Below are 15,777 nucleotides of genomic sequence, written 5' to 3' on the forward strand. Positions count from 1 at the left end.
TAGATGCTGCCTGACCAGCTGAGTTCCTCCAGAACTTTGTGTGTGTTGCTTTAGATTTCCTGCATCTGTCGACTTTGTCGTGTTTATATTTAAGTCATTCAGTCAGTTGGAGGTGTTGTGGATATTGTGGAGGACTGTCAGAGGTTACAGCGGGACATTGATAGGACGCAAAACTGGGCTGAGAAGTGGCAGATGAAGGTCAACCCAGATAAATGTGAGGTGGTTCATTTTGGTAGGTCAAATATGATGACAGAATATAGTATTAATGGTAAGACTCTGGGCAGTGTGGGGGATCAGACAGATCCTGGGGTCCGTCCATAGGACACTCAAAGCTGCTGTGCAGGTTGACTCTGTGGTTAAGAAAGCATACAGTGCATTGGCCTTCATCAATCGTGGGATTGTGTTTAGGAGCCGAGAGGTAATGTTGCAGCTGTATAGGACCCTGGTCAGACCCCACTTGGAGTACTGTGCTCAGTTCTGGTCGCCTCACTACAGGAAGGATGTGGAAACCAGAGAAAGGGTACAGAGGAGTTTTACAAGGATGTTCCCAGACTGGGAAGCATGCCTTATGAAAACAGGTTGAGTGAACTCAGCCTTTTCTCCTTGGAGCAACGGAGGGTGAGAGGTGACCTGACAGAGGTGTATAAGATGATGAGAGGTATTGATCGTGTGGATAGTCAGAGGCTTTTTCCCAGGGCTGAAACAGCTAGCACAAGAGGGCACAGTTTTAAGGTGCTTGGAAGAAGGTATAGAGGAGGTGTCTGGGGTAAGTTTTTTGCGCAGAGAGTGGTGAGTGCATGGAACGGGCTGCCGGCGACGGTGGTGGAGACAGATACGATAGGGTCTTTTGAGAGACTCCTGGACCGGTACATGGAGCTCAGAAAAATAGAGGGCTATGGGTAACCCTAGGTCATTTCTAAGGTAAGTACATGTTCGGCACAGCTTTGTGGGCCGAAGGGCCTGTATTGTGCTGTAGGTTTTCTATGTTTCTATGACAGGCTGTTTCTAAGACTTCTCAATATACAAATGTTGCATCTTAAATTATTTGATTTTTCACAACAATACTGTTCATCCACACTCTACATGGAATTTTCAGGATTGTAATCTCCATTTAAATCTCTCATGAACTTTATTTCAAGAAATTGGGTTACACACATTCTTATTGTATTAGATATACAGTATGCTAAATGTATGCTAACGCCAAATCAGAAGTTACCATAATCTGTGATGTTCTGATTTAAAAAGGAGTTATTGTTGTAAGAAATACTTAAAGCAAACCTGGATGATTCACATATTCTGCTGCTTTCGAGTTGACAATGGCAGTAATGAGATTTGTACTTGACCCATGTGAAATAGTTAGGGCTGTTAAGGTGATCTGTCCATCACGGTCTCATGAAGCATTGAAAGGAAGCAAGGGAAATGGGCTTGATGTGGCCTGAGAGCATAAATCACTCCCCATGGGGATCCTGCAATCCACGACTGCAGTGGCTGACGTATTAAAGGAACTATAACCAAGGGCTGCTGGTAATGAAATAAAAATTATGGAAAATCATATTTTGATTTCAGTGATTCAACTCAAGTATTTCAAGTAATAAAAAATTCACTGTACTTTTTGATATTTATTGATAACACAGATCATAAATATTAAAGTTTTGAATTTACTTTTGCTGATACATTTGGGGTGGCATGATAGCACCGTGGTTAGTGCAATGCTGCAATGCTATTACAACACCAGCTGTATTCAATTCCTTCGCTGTCTGAAGGAGTTTCTGTTTTCTCCATGTGACCACGTGGGTTTCCTCTGGGTGCTCGGCTTTCCTTCCACATTCCAAAGACATGCGGGTTTGGAGGTTGATTGGTTACATGGGTGTAATTTGGTGGCACAAGCTCTTTAACCTGTTATGTGCTGTATCTTTAAAAAAATATAAAACAAGTAAATAATACATACTGAAATGGAAAGTGCAGGTGTGTGTTTTTATTTTACTCATTCTTACTTTAAATTATTTTTTCTCCTATACATGTTTTAATATTTACAAAGTTTTAATTGTCCCTGATTATTATGTGCATGTTGAACTGGTGGATTGAGAGGCATGAGATTGAATATAATTTTATTAAATGATAGATTAGCCTTGAAAAGGCAACTGGTTTCGTAGAGCTGTAGAGTGCAGAAATGGGTCTTTTGGTCCTTTATTCATCAGTATCAGGTTTATCATCACTGATAGATGTCATGAAATTTGTTGGTTTTTGGCAGCAGTACAGTGCAAGACACAAAAAATTACTACGTTGTTATAATAATAAATAAATAATGTGAAAGCTATTGTTTTGTTAATATCATTTGGCCAGATTAGAACCATATCCTTCTATGCCTTACTTATTTAAATGTCTGTCTAAATGCCTCTTAAATGTAAGATCCTTACTCCTGTTTATCTGTTTGTCACCCAATATTTCCTTCCCTTCTATCTTGCCTTTATAGCTATACGTACTAATTATATACTTCCATGAACAGGGTCCTCCAGGAGAGACAGGAGCTCCAGGCAAGACAGTAAGTCATACACTCTGCATTTCCTTTCATTTTCTAATAGAAATCACCTCTTCATAGTTATTATTTACCTTGTACTGAACTAAACAATAGACCATATCACTTCACTGTTTCATGGATGCTTTACTTCTTTAATCAGGGATATCCTGGCAAACCTGGTGAACAGGGGTCCAAAGGAGAAAGGGTAAGTGATTCTGTCTGGAAGATAAATGATCTATTTCAAGACTTTGAGTACTAAATAAAATGATGGTTCTTATCAAAGACCCCTCAAAAGAGAATGGTCAATATAAAAACATCAAAATAAAGGTATGTTATAGTCAAAGCCAATTCCATAAAGACCAAATATCAGTCAGAAACTTGTATGCTCTCAGTAGCCAAGTACTGTTTCAGTTTACTTATTTATTCCTCAAAATACCGAGGTAACATTCAGTTCAGCTTTAATAAGCAAGTAGGTGCATAGATTGTTGGCCTTGAGGCATGGGCAAAGATTTCTGTAATTAACTTCTGGGTTTGTGCACCAGCTAAGCTGAATGTAGATGAGAAAATATGGCTGGAAAAAAACTCGCTATTTACAAAACCAATCATTTTTCATTCCTAATCCAAGGTCTCAATCTGAAATGTTGACCATTTCTTTCCTTCCACAGCTCCTGTTTGATTCACTGAGTTCTTCCAGTAGTTTAATTTTGATCCATTTTCATTCCATTGGAATTTACAGAAAACAGTGTCAGATTCTGTAAAAGGTGTCAAAAGCAAAAGACACTAACAAAAAAATTTGTATTTCCAGATCCCTGCCCATGATTGGTTAACTTCTTAATAGATATAAACTTAATTCATAACTCAACATTCACAACACTCTGGAGGAACTCAGCAGGTCGGGCAGCATCCGTGGAAATGATCAGTTAATGTTTTGGGCTATACATGGCCTCCTTTACAGCCATGATGAGGCTAAACTCAGGCTGGAGGAGCAACACCTCATATATTGTCTAGGTAGTCTCCAGCCCCTTGGTATGAATATAGAATTCTCTAACTTCCAGTAATTCCCTCCCCCTCCCTTTCCCTATCCCTATCACCTCCCTCATGGTTCCGCCTCCTTCTACTACCCATTGTGTTTTCCCCTATTCCGTCTTCACCTTTCCTGCCTATTACCTCCTTGCTTCCCCTCCCCCACCCCTTTATCTTTCCCCTTACTGGTTTTTCACCTGGAACCTACCACCCTCCCCCCCCCACCTTCTTTATAGGACCTCTGCCCCTTCCCTTTTCAGTCCTGACAAAGGTTCTGGGCTGAAACGTTGACTGATCATTTCCACGGATGCTGCCTGACCTGCTGAGTTCCTCCAGTGTGTTGTGAGTGTTGCTTTGAACCCAGCATCTGCAGAGTATTTTGTGTTATTAATTCAGAACTCAACTGACACCAGTAGAGGTAGTTAACAATACCTTAGTAAGCAGTATATTTGCTGTGAAATATATTGAGTCGTCATGATAAAGGAATGTTTCCTTTATTTATCTTCCAGCTTGATGCATTTATGATTTTATTAGAAATTGAGATTCAAGTTTCATGAACTTGAATCTTCCAATCAAGTTCATGAAACAGACTGTTATTTAAGTTTGCAAATAACTTGTTAAATAGGTTTTTCAGAAAAAATGATGAAAAATGTTTTTAAAAAGTCCTTTATTTTTGAAGGATGTTATTACTGCTTCATTATGATTTTCTTTTTTTTGAGCAGGGTGACCGGGGTTTTAAAGGTGAAAAAGGAAACCAGGGTGAGAAAGGACGATCTGGTGATCCAGGCCTCCCAGGAATAAAAGGACATACTGGAATAATGGGTCCAACTGGGCCTCCTGGAGAACGAGGTCCAACTGGCCCACCAGGTCAACCAGGTTCTCCTGGCTTACCTGGGGAAAGAGTAAGTAACTTAAAAGTGATTATCAACCTTGTCATTAAAGTCAGTTAGAAGTGTCAAGAAATGAAAAGATTTCTTCAGACTTGGAACCACTACACCATACAATCAGAATATGTAGAAGCAGAATTAGGCCTTTCAGCTCATAGAGTCTGCTCCATTATTCAGTCATAGCTGATTTTCAATCCATTCTCCTGCCTTCTCACTGTACCCCTTCACCCCCAAACTAATCAACAACTTGTCATTATCTGCCTTTAATACTCTGAATAACTTGGCCTCCATAACCCTCTATAGCCATATTCCATCAAGTCACTACCCTCTGGCAGAATGGCCAATTCAATTGATGACTAGATAAAGGAGGTGAGGGTGAGGAAATTAACAGGATTCCTGCCTTCAACCGTTATCCAGTGACCTTTTGCACTAGAATCCTTGTGCCATTCTGCTGTATTGCACCTGTTGTATTTATTATTACCGTCTACTGGTTACTCTGTGAGCTTCTCATGAGCAAGGAATTTCAAAACGCAGTGATGTAAATGACAATAAGCTAATCTGAGTCATTCAGTACAAGACCTGCTGCTCTTCAAGTATATGTCCAGGTAGTTATTTATATAATTTTTTATTTTATTTATTTAGAGATATAGTGTCAAACATGCCCTTTTGGCCCAATGAGCCATGCTGCCCAGCAACCCACCTGTTTAACCATAGCCCAAACACAGGACAATTTATAATGACCAATTAGCTTGCTAACCGATATGTCTTTGGACTGTGGGAGGCACCTAGAAGAAACGTACGCAGTCATGGGAAGAATGTACAAACTCCATACAGAATGGTGCTGGAACTGAATTCCAAACTGTTTCCACTGAGCTGTATTAATGTTATACTAACCGCTACACATCCGTGACACCTCCTAATGTGAAGAGGGCTTCTGCTTCTGCTACCCTTTCAGACCCTGCTACCCATTAAGTGAAATAGCTATTATAGATCTTCCTCTAAATCTATATTACTTTTTTTAAACTGGTCTGCTAAGGGAAACTATCCCTTCTTATTTTTTTTCGATCTGGGCCTCTTATTATTTTATATGTCTTAGTGAAGACTCCCTGCAACTACTTCTTTTCCAAAGTAATGGAATCTTTCCTTATGGCTACAATCTTTCATTCCCGTCAACATTCCTGTAGTCTTGTACGCTGCCCTAACCAGAGAGTTGGAACTCTGCTTCATTTTCAGTTTTCCTTGTTTTCTATTTTGGACTTGATAATTTTAGAAACTTAAGAGTTATTTAGTGTGATCAAACCACCAGCGCACAAGAGGTAAAGGAAAGAATTTAGATATGTGCTTTTTTACATCTTTTCTGTTTATTTAAAATTTCTTGTCTTCGCTCCTGGCATCTAATGTCGGGTGGCAAAAATCATGTCAGATGAACAGTTTTGCAGAACTCCCTCTCCGACCAGACAGTGACATATCGTGGTGATGTTTTCCTTAGGGTGAGCCACCTTCATCTGAGTACTTGAGAAGACTTATAAGGGAAGAGCTGTCGAAGCAGCTTGATGGTAGGTTGCACTTCATATTTCTGTAATTACTGTGCACCACATGCTTAAGAATAGAAGTCTGGTGCCAACTTTCAACCTAATCTCAAGCAATAAGGAGAAATTCTTCTTTCTCTAATTATGGTAAATTTGTTTGGGCACTCTCAATTGCCTAAACTGTTAGGTTCAAAACAATCCTATCATTTCAAAAGAATTGATCATTTTAGAGCACATAGAAGAACAATAAAATTTTAAAGGCACAAACAATGAGTGTGCATTTCTGAAGGTTAGACTGGAATGTAAATCTCAAAAGGGAAATAAATTCTCCAAATACATACAGAGCATTCTGTACAAATCTGAAACAAAGTCCGAAAATGTTCACACTCAAAGTGCATCATCAGAAGAACAATTGCTCAAGTTTAGATTTTCGACAGGATGAAGGCCACAAAGCTCATTTGCTTTCTTCACAGATGCTGCCTAATCTGTTGACTATTTCCTTGGTTTACAGCTTTACTCAGCTTGTGCCAAGTCTGATGAGGCTAGTAAGGTGGAAACATTTGTGAGCTAAGTTGCTTATAAAAACATCAATGAAGAAATGTTATGCATTTAATAAAGATTGAAATGCAATAAACCACTTGAATACTATTTAATTCTGTTGTGAAATCCATGTTCCCTCAATATGATATTAAACTCTGATAGTGATTTCAGTTTAGTCGTAAGAGGTGGAGAGAGAGAATATGAATCAGACAACAGTGATATAGCTGGGGACTGATACTCTTTTTCTATTAAGTTCCAGTAACATTGTTTCAAATATATCCAATTTACAGAAATAAAATCACATATGCTGGAAATCTGAAACAACAGGAGAAAATTCAGGATACATTACAGTTAAAAATTCTTCACTGTCTTCTTTCAGTGAATGCCACTGTCACCTGTATTATTCAATCTGCCTTCGTGTCCGGCTAATCACACTGATTCCATTTGTTCCCTCTACCTCTCCATCTTCTCTGCAAATTAATTTGATTTCTAATTTTGGTTTTGATTAAAATTTTGGTTAAAATGTTAACGCTATTTCTTTCTCCATAGATGTTGGCTCATCTGCTGAGTTTTGCTGGCATTTTTTATTTTTGTTATTATAAAAAAAAACTGTGGATGTCATGATCAAATCTACAGTTATGCAACTAGACTGCATGTATCAATATACCTCCTGCATACAATGATAAACTAAACTGCAGAACCGTTGTTAAAAAAAAATGTGAAAATGCTTTTGCCATGTCAATGAGTTATTTAAAAAAATACTTTGTTCATTTTGTTTTCAGCTCGGTTGTCCTATCTCATGTCTCAGTTTCAACCAGTTTCCGTTAAGTCAACACCTGGAAAGCCAGGGCCTCCTGGTCCACAAGGGAATGATGGATTTCCAGGGAGACCTGGTGTTCCAGGGGAACCTGGCCCACCCGGAGAACAAGGTCTGGAGGGAGCCAGAGGACCAGTAGGTCCAAAAGGTACAGACATGTTTCATTTTAAACCATGATCTTAATTAGAACTTATTCAAAGTCACTTGATTGAACTAGTTTTATGAGAAAAATCCTGATTTACTTATTAATCATTTCTTGGTATCTGTGAAATGATTGAGACTATGACTTACAAATTCGAATGCATTTGTATCATCATGTACATTACGACTTTCTATTCAGTTCTGAAGGAAATGTGCTCACTGAAGAGATAATTTTGATACAGCAAATCATAAACACAAGAAATTCTGCAGGCACTGGAAATCCAGAGCAACACAGACAACATGCTGAAAGACGTCAGCAGGTCAGGCAGTGTCTATGGAGGGAAATAAACAGTCACAATTTTGGACTGAGACCTTCACCAGGACTGGGAAAGAAGGTGTCAGAATCCAAAACAAGACATTGAGGGAGGGGAAAGAATAAAAGCTGGTGGGTGATAAGTGAAACCAGATGAGGGGGAAGTTGGATGGGTGGGGGGGTGGGTGAAATGAGAGGCTAGGAGGTGATAGGTGGTGAAGGGCTGCAGAGAAGAAATCTAACAGGACAAGACAGTGGACCAGTGAAGAAAGGGAAGGGGAAAGGGAACCAGAGGGAGGTGATAGGCAGATGAGGAGAAGAGATGGAGTAACTAGAATGAGGAATGGAAAAAGAGAGACGGGGAGGCTGGAGAAATCACTGGAAGTTAGAGATACTGATGTTCATGCCATCAGGTTAGAGGCTACCCGGATGGAATATGAGGTGGTGTTCTTCCAGCCTAAGTTTGGCCTTGTAACGGCAGTAAATAGGGCAATTATTTTCATCCTGGTTCCAATGTCTCAAAGGAACGAGAAGCAAATTCAGTTGTAACGTTCCAAAAAGATTTTTTTTCGTATATCGTAAAGGAAATGTAGAGCAATGAAGAAATTTCAGAGCCATGAAGAAAGAACAAAGCTGTGGGACTAATTTAGTGTCCCCTTTAAAAACAGCTGTCACTATGGCAGGGAGAAGAATGATTATGACAAAAAACTGATAAGTAATATAAAAAGTCACAGACTTTTATGAATGTATCAAAAGGAAGTGAGTGGCAAGAGCAAGTGTGGGACCACTGGAGACTATGCAATAACATGAAACAAGGAAACAATAACTAGATTACATCAATATTTCACAACACTGCAAATATCCCAAATAGTTCTGACAGACAAGTTTCAAATATTGTGAAAGAACTACCACAAAGGGCAAGGCATGAGAAAAACCAGTGGGACTAGAAGTAGACAAATAGCTAGGTCCTCATAACTTGGTTACCAATGGTTTTAAAGGACATGTCTGCAGAGATAGTGGAACCATTGATTAATTATTTGCAGGACTCCCTGAATGTAGAAAAACACAAATTGGAAGACCACAGATGTGATTCCTTTATTCAAGAGAAGGGTAGACAGAAACCAGGGAACTGTAGGTTAGGTCTGTTGATTGGTTGCATCACAGCCTGGTATGGAAACAACAATTCCCTTGAATGGAAAAGCCTGCAATAAGTACTGTATATGGCCCAGTCCATCACCGGTTTAGCCTCCCCACCTTTGAGAACATCTACATGGAGCACTGTCATAGGAAAGCAGAATCCATCATCAATGATCCCTATCATACAGGCCATGCTCTCTTCTCACTGCTGCCATCAGGAAGAAGGTACAGGAGCCTCAGGATTCACACCACCAGGTTCAGAAACAGGTATTAACCCTCAACCATCAGGCTCTCGAAACAGTGGGGATAATTTCACTCAACTTCTCTCGCCCCATCACTGAAATGTTCCAATAACATATGGACTCACTCTCAAGGACTCTCTATATCATGTTCTCAATATGTATTACTTATTTATTGTTATTTTTTTTCTTCTGTATTTTCATAGTTTGGTATCTTTTATACATTGGTTGTTTGTCCATCCTGTAGAGTGTGGTCTTTCATTGATTTTATTGTTTTTCTTGTACTTTGAATGACCACAAGAAAATGAATCTCAATGTTGTTTGTGGTGACGTACAGTATTTGTACTTTGATAATAAATGTACTTTGAACTTGAACTTTATTAGCCTAACATCTGTTGTAAGTAAAATGTTGGAGTCTGTAATTAAGGAAGAATTAGGTGAGCTTTAATGCAATTAAATCAGGTCAATATGGTTTTAAAACTGATTAATCATGTTTAACAAATTTGCTAAAAATCTTTGAGATGTGACAGAGTCAATTAAGAGAAATCAATATTTTTAGAAGTCATTTGACTTGGTGTTTTGTAAAAGGCTGTTGCACTTAAGGTATAAAGCGAAATAGGTTATCTAAACAGAGAGTCAGAATAAAAAGGGTATGTTTCAGGCTGGATGTATGTAACTAGTAAAGAACCCTGACGATCAGTTCTTGGCCTTGAATGATTTATAATTTATGTTAATAACCTGAAAGAAGGGGCAGCATTTAAAGTGGCCTGGTTTGCAATGACTTGAAAATAGGCAGGAGGGCATGTTGTGTTGAAAATAAAAGGATGCTGCAACTGGATATAGAAAGGTTAAATGAATGAGCAAAGAAATGGTACATGATGTTTAATGTGGGAAAATGAAAAGTTGTGCATTTTAGTAAAAAGAACCTAAAGGCACCTTATTATTCAGAAAGATTGTGGATGAGTGAAGTACAAAAGGATTTAGGTTTTCTTGTGCAAGAACTGCAGAAGTTTAGCAGGCAACTACAGGAAGTAGTTGGAAAGGCAAATAGCACATTTATCTTTATTGAAGAGAATTGGAGTTTAGAAATACTGAAGGGGATTGTTATTGCTATTGTAGAAAGTACTGGTGATAATACAGCCAGACTACTGTGGATCATTTTGGTCTGCTTATGTAAGAAAAATATGTATTGAGGCTGTCCAAAGGGGATTCAAGGAGCTAATTCCTGGATGCAAGAGTTATAAGCAGCTAAAGAAATAAGATGTATATTCTTTGGAGTCGAGTAGAGTTGAAATACATAACATCCTTCTAGAGCATGTCAAGGTAGATGTTGAAATGCTTCCACTAGTGGGTGTATCTTGAACATGGAGAAAATGCTACGAGATCCCCACCGATTTCCCTCCTGGCACTTATCCTTGTAAGCGGAACAAATGCTACACATGCCCTTACACTTCCTCCCTTACCACCATTCAGGGCCCCAGACAGTCCTTCCAGGTGAGGCGACACTTCACCTGTGAGTCGGCTGGGGTGATATACTGCATCCGGTGCTCCCGATGTGGCCTTCTATATATTGGCGAGACCCGACGCAGGCTGGGAGATCGTTTCGCTGAACACCTACGCTCTGTCCGCCAGAGAAAGCAGGATCTCCCAGTGGCCACATATTTTAATTCCACGTCCCATTCTCATTCTGATATGTCTATCCACGGCCTCCTCTACTGTGAAGATGAAGCTACACTCAGGTTGGAGGAACAACACCTTATATTCCGTCTGGGTAGCCTCCAACCTGATGGCATGAACATTGACTTCTCAAACTTCTGCTAATGCCCCACCTTCCCCTCATACCCCATCCGTTATTTATTTATATACACACACATTCTTTTTCTCTCTCTCTCCTTTTTCTCCCTCTGTCCCTCTCACTATACCCCTTTCCCATCCTCTGGGTTCCCCCCCCTTCCCCCTTTTCTTTCTCCCTGGGCCTCCTGTCCCATGATCCTCTCATATCCCTTTTGCCAATCAACTGTCCAGCTCTTGGCTCCATCCCTCCCCCTCCTGTCTTCTCCTATCATTTTGGATCTCCCCCTCCCCCTCCCCCTCCCACTTTCAAATCTCTTACTAGCTCTTCTTTCAGTTAGTCCTGACGAAGGGTCTCGGCCCAAAACGTTTACTGTATCTCTTCCTAGAGATGCTGCCTGGCCTGCTGCGTTCACCAGCAACTTTGATGTGTGTTGCTTGAATTTCCAGCATCTGCAGGTTTCCTCGTGTTTGCAAGATTAGGGAGCAAGCATTTAAAACTGATAGTGGTGATTCTTTGGAATTCTACCAAGAAAATGTGAACACTAGATCAGTGGGGTACTTACAGGGGAGGTAGATAAATTTTTGAAAGATCAAGGAATTGAGAATTGTGGGGAATTGATGCAGAAGTGGAGATGAGGCCAGGGGCTAATCATATTGAATGTTGTGGCCGGCTCAGAGTTCCAACTGGTCTGCTCTTGCTCCTATTTTTTAATATTCTTATATTCTTGTATTGGTCAAACATTAAGAGATCCATCAATGTAGCTAATTTGATTTGCTTTACATGATCTACCTTTTTTCACAAACACATCTTTGACATTTTATCTGTCACCTCTACCTTGTAATAACTGCTTCAATGTTATGTGCAGGTGATAAAGGTGAAAAAGGTGAACCAGGAGCAATGGGCATTGGACAGAGGGGTGATCCTGGCCTGCCAGGCCCTCCGGGTAAGAAATGCATTATTCCACTTCTTTAAAGTTGTTATATATTGTAAATATGGTTTGAAATTAGTGGAAGTTATAATAATTGAAATTAGGATTGTGGTTCTGCTTTTTTAGGCAATGTGTGTTGCAGAACTTAATCTGGGGTTTGAAGGTAATGGGAGAATAAAGTACGATCAGTGCAAAGTTAATGTAAGTGGATTCTTGATGGTTAGCTAGGGACTTCATTAAATTATACTATGATTTTCCAGAAGCAAATTCACTCTGGGCAGCGCCATGTGAATCTCCATGAGATCATAAAGCAGAAGAGCAGAATTAAGCCAATCATGGCTGATTTATTTTCTCTCTCGACCCCTTCTCCTGCCTTCTCCCCATAGCCATTGACATGCTTACTAATAAGGCGCCATCAACTTCTGTTTTAAATATACTTTAAATATATCTCCTTTGCAGGCATTTCAGTGCTTAAATATCTCTGATAATACTCATAAGCAGAACACTATGGTCTGACAAAAGTACTGGATAATTTTTGAATGAATGTCAGTTCCTTTGGTACATACTCTATTATATTGACTACACCATTATTCTTCCAATTAGATTTGTTATTTGCACCTCTGCCTTGGTTAGGCACATTAAGTATGTCATAGTTTCCAGCTCTTTCAAAGTGTTTTTTTTACACTGCTATTTAAAAATGCATAATCTTCCTTCTTTTGTTCAAATCTTCACACATCTGAAATAACCAGCAATTATACATTGTATTTCATAATTATAGGCATTGCTGGAACACCTGGCTATGGAAAAGATGGACTGCCCGGTACTCCAGGACCACAAGGAGAGCCCGGCCAACCTGGCATTGCTGGCGCACAGGGACGGCCTGGGCAGAATGGAGTCTGTGACCTGGCACAGTGTGCTCTCTATGCAAGCCTGGCCAGTCGGCCATCCAATCAAAAAGGACCTTAAATCACGATGCGAAGGATTAGAAAAAATTGAAGGATTAGAAAAAATTGAAGGATTGAGGCTGTTGGCTTGAAATACAATAACAATTAGCAGCCTAAACAAAGATCACTCCAAATACACTTGCTGCTGGCCAGGTGTGCTTTGATGCAAGTTCCTGTTCTTTCACTGGAGATTTGGACTGGATCCTAGCCATTAAGCACACAAATCTTCCTTCTGAAGATCTGCACCAGCTCTTAATTGTGACTTAACTGTGTGGTTTTAAAGCTTTCTAACTATACATATTTTCCAATTCTGCAGCTATTTTCCACCAGATTTTCATCTCAACTACACAGCAATCTCGTGTGACATATATGGTGCAATTTACTATTTCTGGATTATTCAATTGTGCTTGATTTCAGTTGTCGTGAATATATAGTATATAAAGTAGAAGTACCACCAAATGTGTTGAATTCCACGTAAAATATTTAAAAGAAAATACCTCTTCCACTCACCCTAAAAGGTTATCCATCAAACCTCCACTTCAAAAGAGTATCCTGCCCTTTGCACCTAAAAATTCATTTCTGATCAGTAGCACTAAATCTGTTATACAGCATCATCCACACAATATGTTCTCACTCCAAAATTTATTTGAATAATGTCAATGAAACTGAATTTTAAAGGCAGAGTACAATGTGTTGACATTGACTATATAACACGTTCAGCAGGGATGAATGTCAAAGCATGTGCTTTTTATATCCACTTCCCAAACCAGCCACCCTGTTCATCTTCACACTGTCACTTTACTTCCCATTTTTTCCAAGCATTTGGATGAGCAAAAAGTTGCTCCTCATTTCTCCTCTTTGAATTGGGAAAGAAAAAAAACAAATTGTGTGCCAGATGTTTATAAATGCATTACAGCAGCTACATATTAGCAAAGGTCATTAAATATTCAATTATTTGAATTTTAGGTGAGAGGCTTAATGATCCAAGCAGTTACTTGTTTCCTAATTGGACTGCAGGAGACAGTAATTTAACAAAAAATGTAAATATGTTATTTTAAACAAAGAGAAATAATATTTGTCCTGGGTATATAGCTGTTCTATATGAGTAGTTAGTTTAAATTGTTCCACATCAACATCAGCAAGCTGCCTTTCCCCAAATACCATCCACTGCTCTCCAGCAAAATGTTGATGAAGTGCAATTTGCTGTAAGCTTTTAGGTTTCAAAGTATGGCAGCAAGTTGTGGCCTTGACCTACTTCTAGCCCACTTAATCCATACGGTACCATTGATCATCTTAAGGCCAAGGGCATTCTGGCATTCATTCAACACATGTGAGCAGGTTAGCCAAACACAATTCTGCCTTTAAATATATTCCACACAAAATAGTGCGATTTATTTCTCTTGCCCTTTATAAGCAATTACATATTGTTCCACTCTTAATATATCTCATTTGAGATTCATTTTCTCAGGACAGATGGGGTCTATATAGCTTGCTGCTTAACTATGTATTTAGAGATTAAGCCTCTTAATCATGTAAATAAACAGTTTTTTTAAATCAAAGAATAATATCAGTATTAGGAAGGATAAGCACAAAAGCAAATGTATTTTGAACAAATATTACCAGAATCTATTAATTAATTAATCATTTTGAATCGCCTCACACCATACCTCAAATAGGTAACATAAAATATAAATAATTTGGCCAATTCTTTCCAGTCCATTCTTTCCACATAACTAGAACGGTGCTGTGCCTCTACCACCACTCACCTACTACCTTATTCAAGGACTCATCTGGAGGCAGACAAAAATGCAACTGTGCTTCTTAATATATGCCCTGCTTTAAATATTGAATCTAGGGGCAACTATTCAGTTACCACGTTTAACATTTAGGGTTCAACAAAAGAGAGAATAAAGGGAATATATAATGGATTCTTGGGCAAGTGCTTCTGGGCTATACCCATCTATATCTTCCATTATATCAGGAAGTTCCAGCCAGAAGTCCTTCCTGTCTCGAAGTGACCTACAGCTGTGATAATACTTTATGTGCCATTAATGTATGTTTTTTTAAACTCCATTAATTTGATTTACAATTTTAAATATTAAGTAATGCACAATTGCCTTTTGAGGTTTTTAACATTTAGGAGGTTCCTAGTCCAATATATCTAATTTGATATTACTTCACATGACATGGTAGTGCAATGAGTATGACATAGGCTTATTTATTACTGAGGTATCGTGAAAAGGAATTGTAAATATTCCATTAAATAATATCGCTACATACATAGCTACCACAGTATAATTCAAAGTGATCCAGAAAGTATACTGAAATGTTACTGTGTTCTAACTTGTAGCAAGAAGGTGGTTGTAGTATGAAGCGGTTAATTGCAACAAAAGTCATGATGGAGTGATATCAGACTGGGTGTAAAACTGATGAGCTGCCAAGGGTCCATCAGAGTCCTGGGAATGGGCCAATGGTACTGTGGAAAAATACTGATAAAACAAAATATTATAGTCACATTTTAAATATATTAATAGATTCTAAATCATTATCTAAGTAAAAATACTCAACAGTATGAATTGATCTTAGATAAATAATTGATACCCTTGATTGAATTCCCAGACATAGCAGTTGATATCCTTTCAGAAATTCGAAAAATTTTTCTTTGGGGAACTTTTACCACATGGATAACTGATATACAAGACTGTGCCATTGCCTACCTAGTGGAATATAATAAAAAAGAATATAGATCTATATTTACAATTAGAAGAAATATACTTTAATTAACTTACTTGGATTGGATAAATTTACAGTCAAATGTGTGTATTATTGAGGCAACAGTTAATAGAACTATGAATGCCTTTCAAAATATAAAGCTCTCAAAGGTGATATATTTTTCCTAAAGAAAATCTGAATTTCGTATCAACCCTAAATGAAAACTTTTATGTATTGGGTACATTCACATCTTT

At 38.6% G+C, this 15,777-nt stretch overlaps 1 protein-coding gene across 1 annotated transcript in view; it reads left to right on the forward strand.

Annotated features, from left to right (window-relative positions):
• col22a1 (collagen, type XXII, alpha 1) overlaps positions 1-14,340 on the forward strand; it is a 306,811-nt gene extending 292,471 nt beyond the window's left edge. The window contains exons 57-63 of the mRNA XM_072246143.1: positions 2,507-2,542; positions 2,679-2,723; positions 4,264-4,443; positions 5,918-5,984; positions 7,280-7,462; positions 11,805-11,882; positions 12,646-14,340. Coding sequence (XP_072102244.1) covers positions 2,507-2,542; positions 2,679-2,723; positions 4,264-4,443; positions 5,918-5,984; positions 7,280-7,462; positions 11,805-11,882; positions 12,646-12,833 — 777 coding nt within the window. The 3' untranslated portion in view covers positions 12,834-14,340. The remainder of the gene's footprint in view (positions 1-2,506; positions 2,543-2,678; positions 2,724-4,263; positions 4,444-5,917; positions 5,985-7,279; positions 7,463-11,804; positions 11,883-12,645) is intronic.
• The last annotated feature ends 1,437 nt before the right edge of the window (positions 14,341-15,777 follow it).

This window comes from Mobula birostris, chromosome 1 (assembly GCF_030028105.1).
Source record: "Mobula birostris isolate sMobBir1 chromosome 1, sMobBir1.hap1, whole genome shotgun sequence".
Lineage (NCBI taxonomy): Eukaryota > Metazoa > Chordata > Chondrichthyes > Myliobatiformes > Myliobatidae > Mobula > Mobula birostris.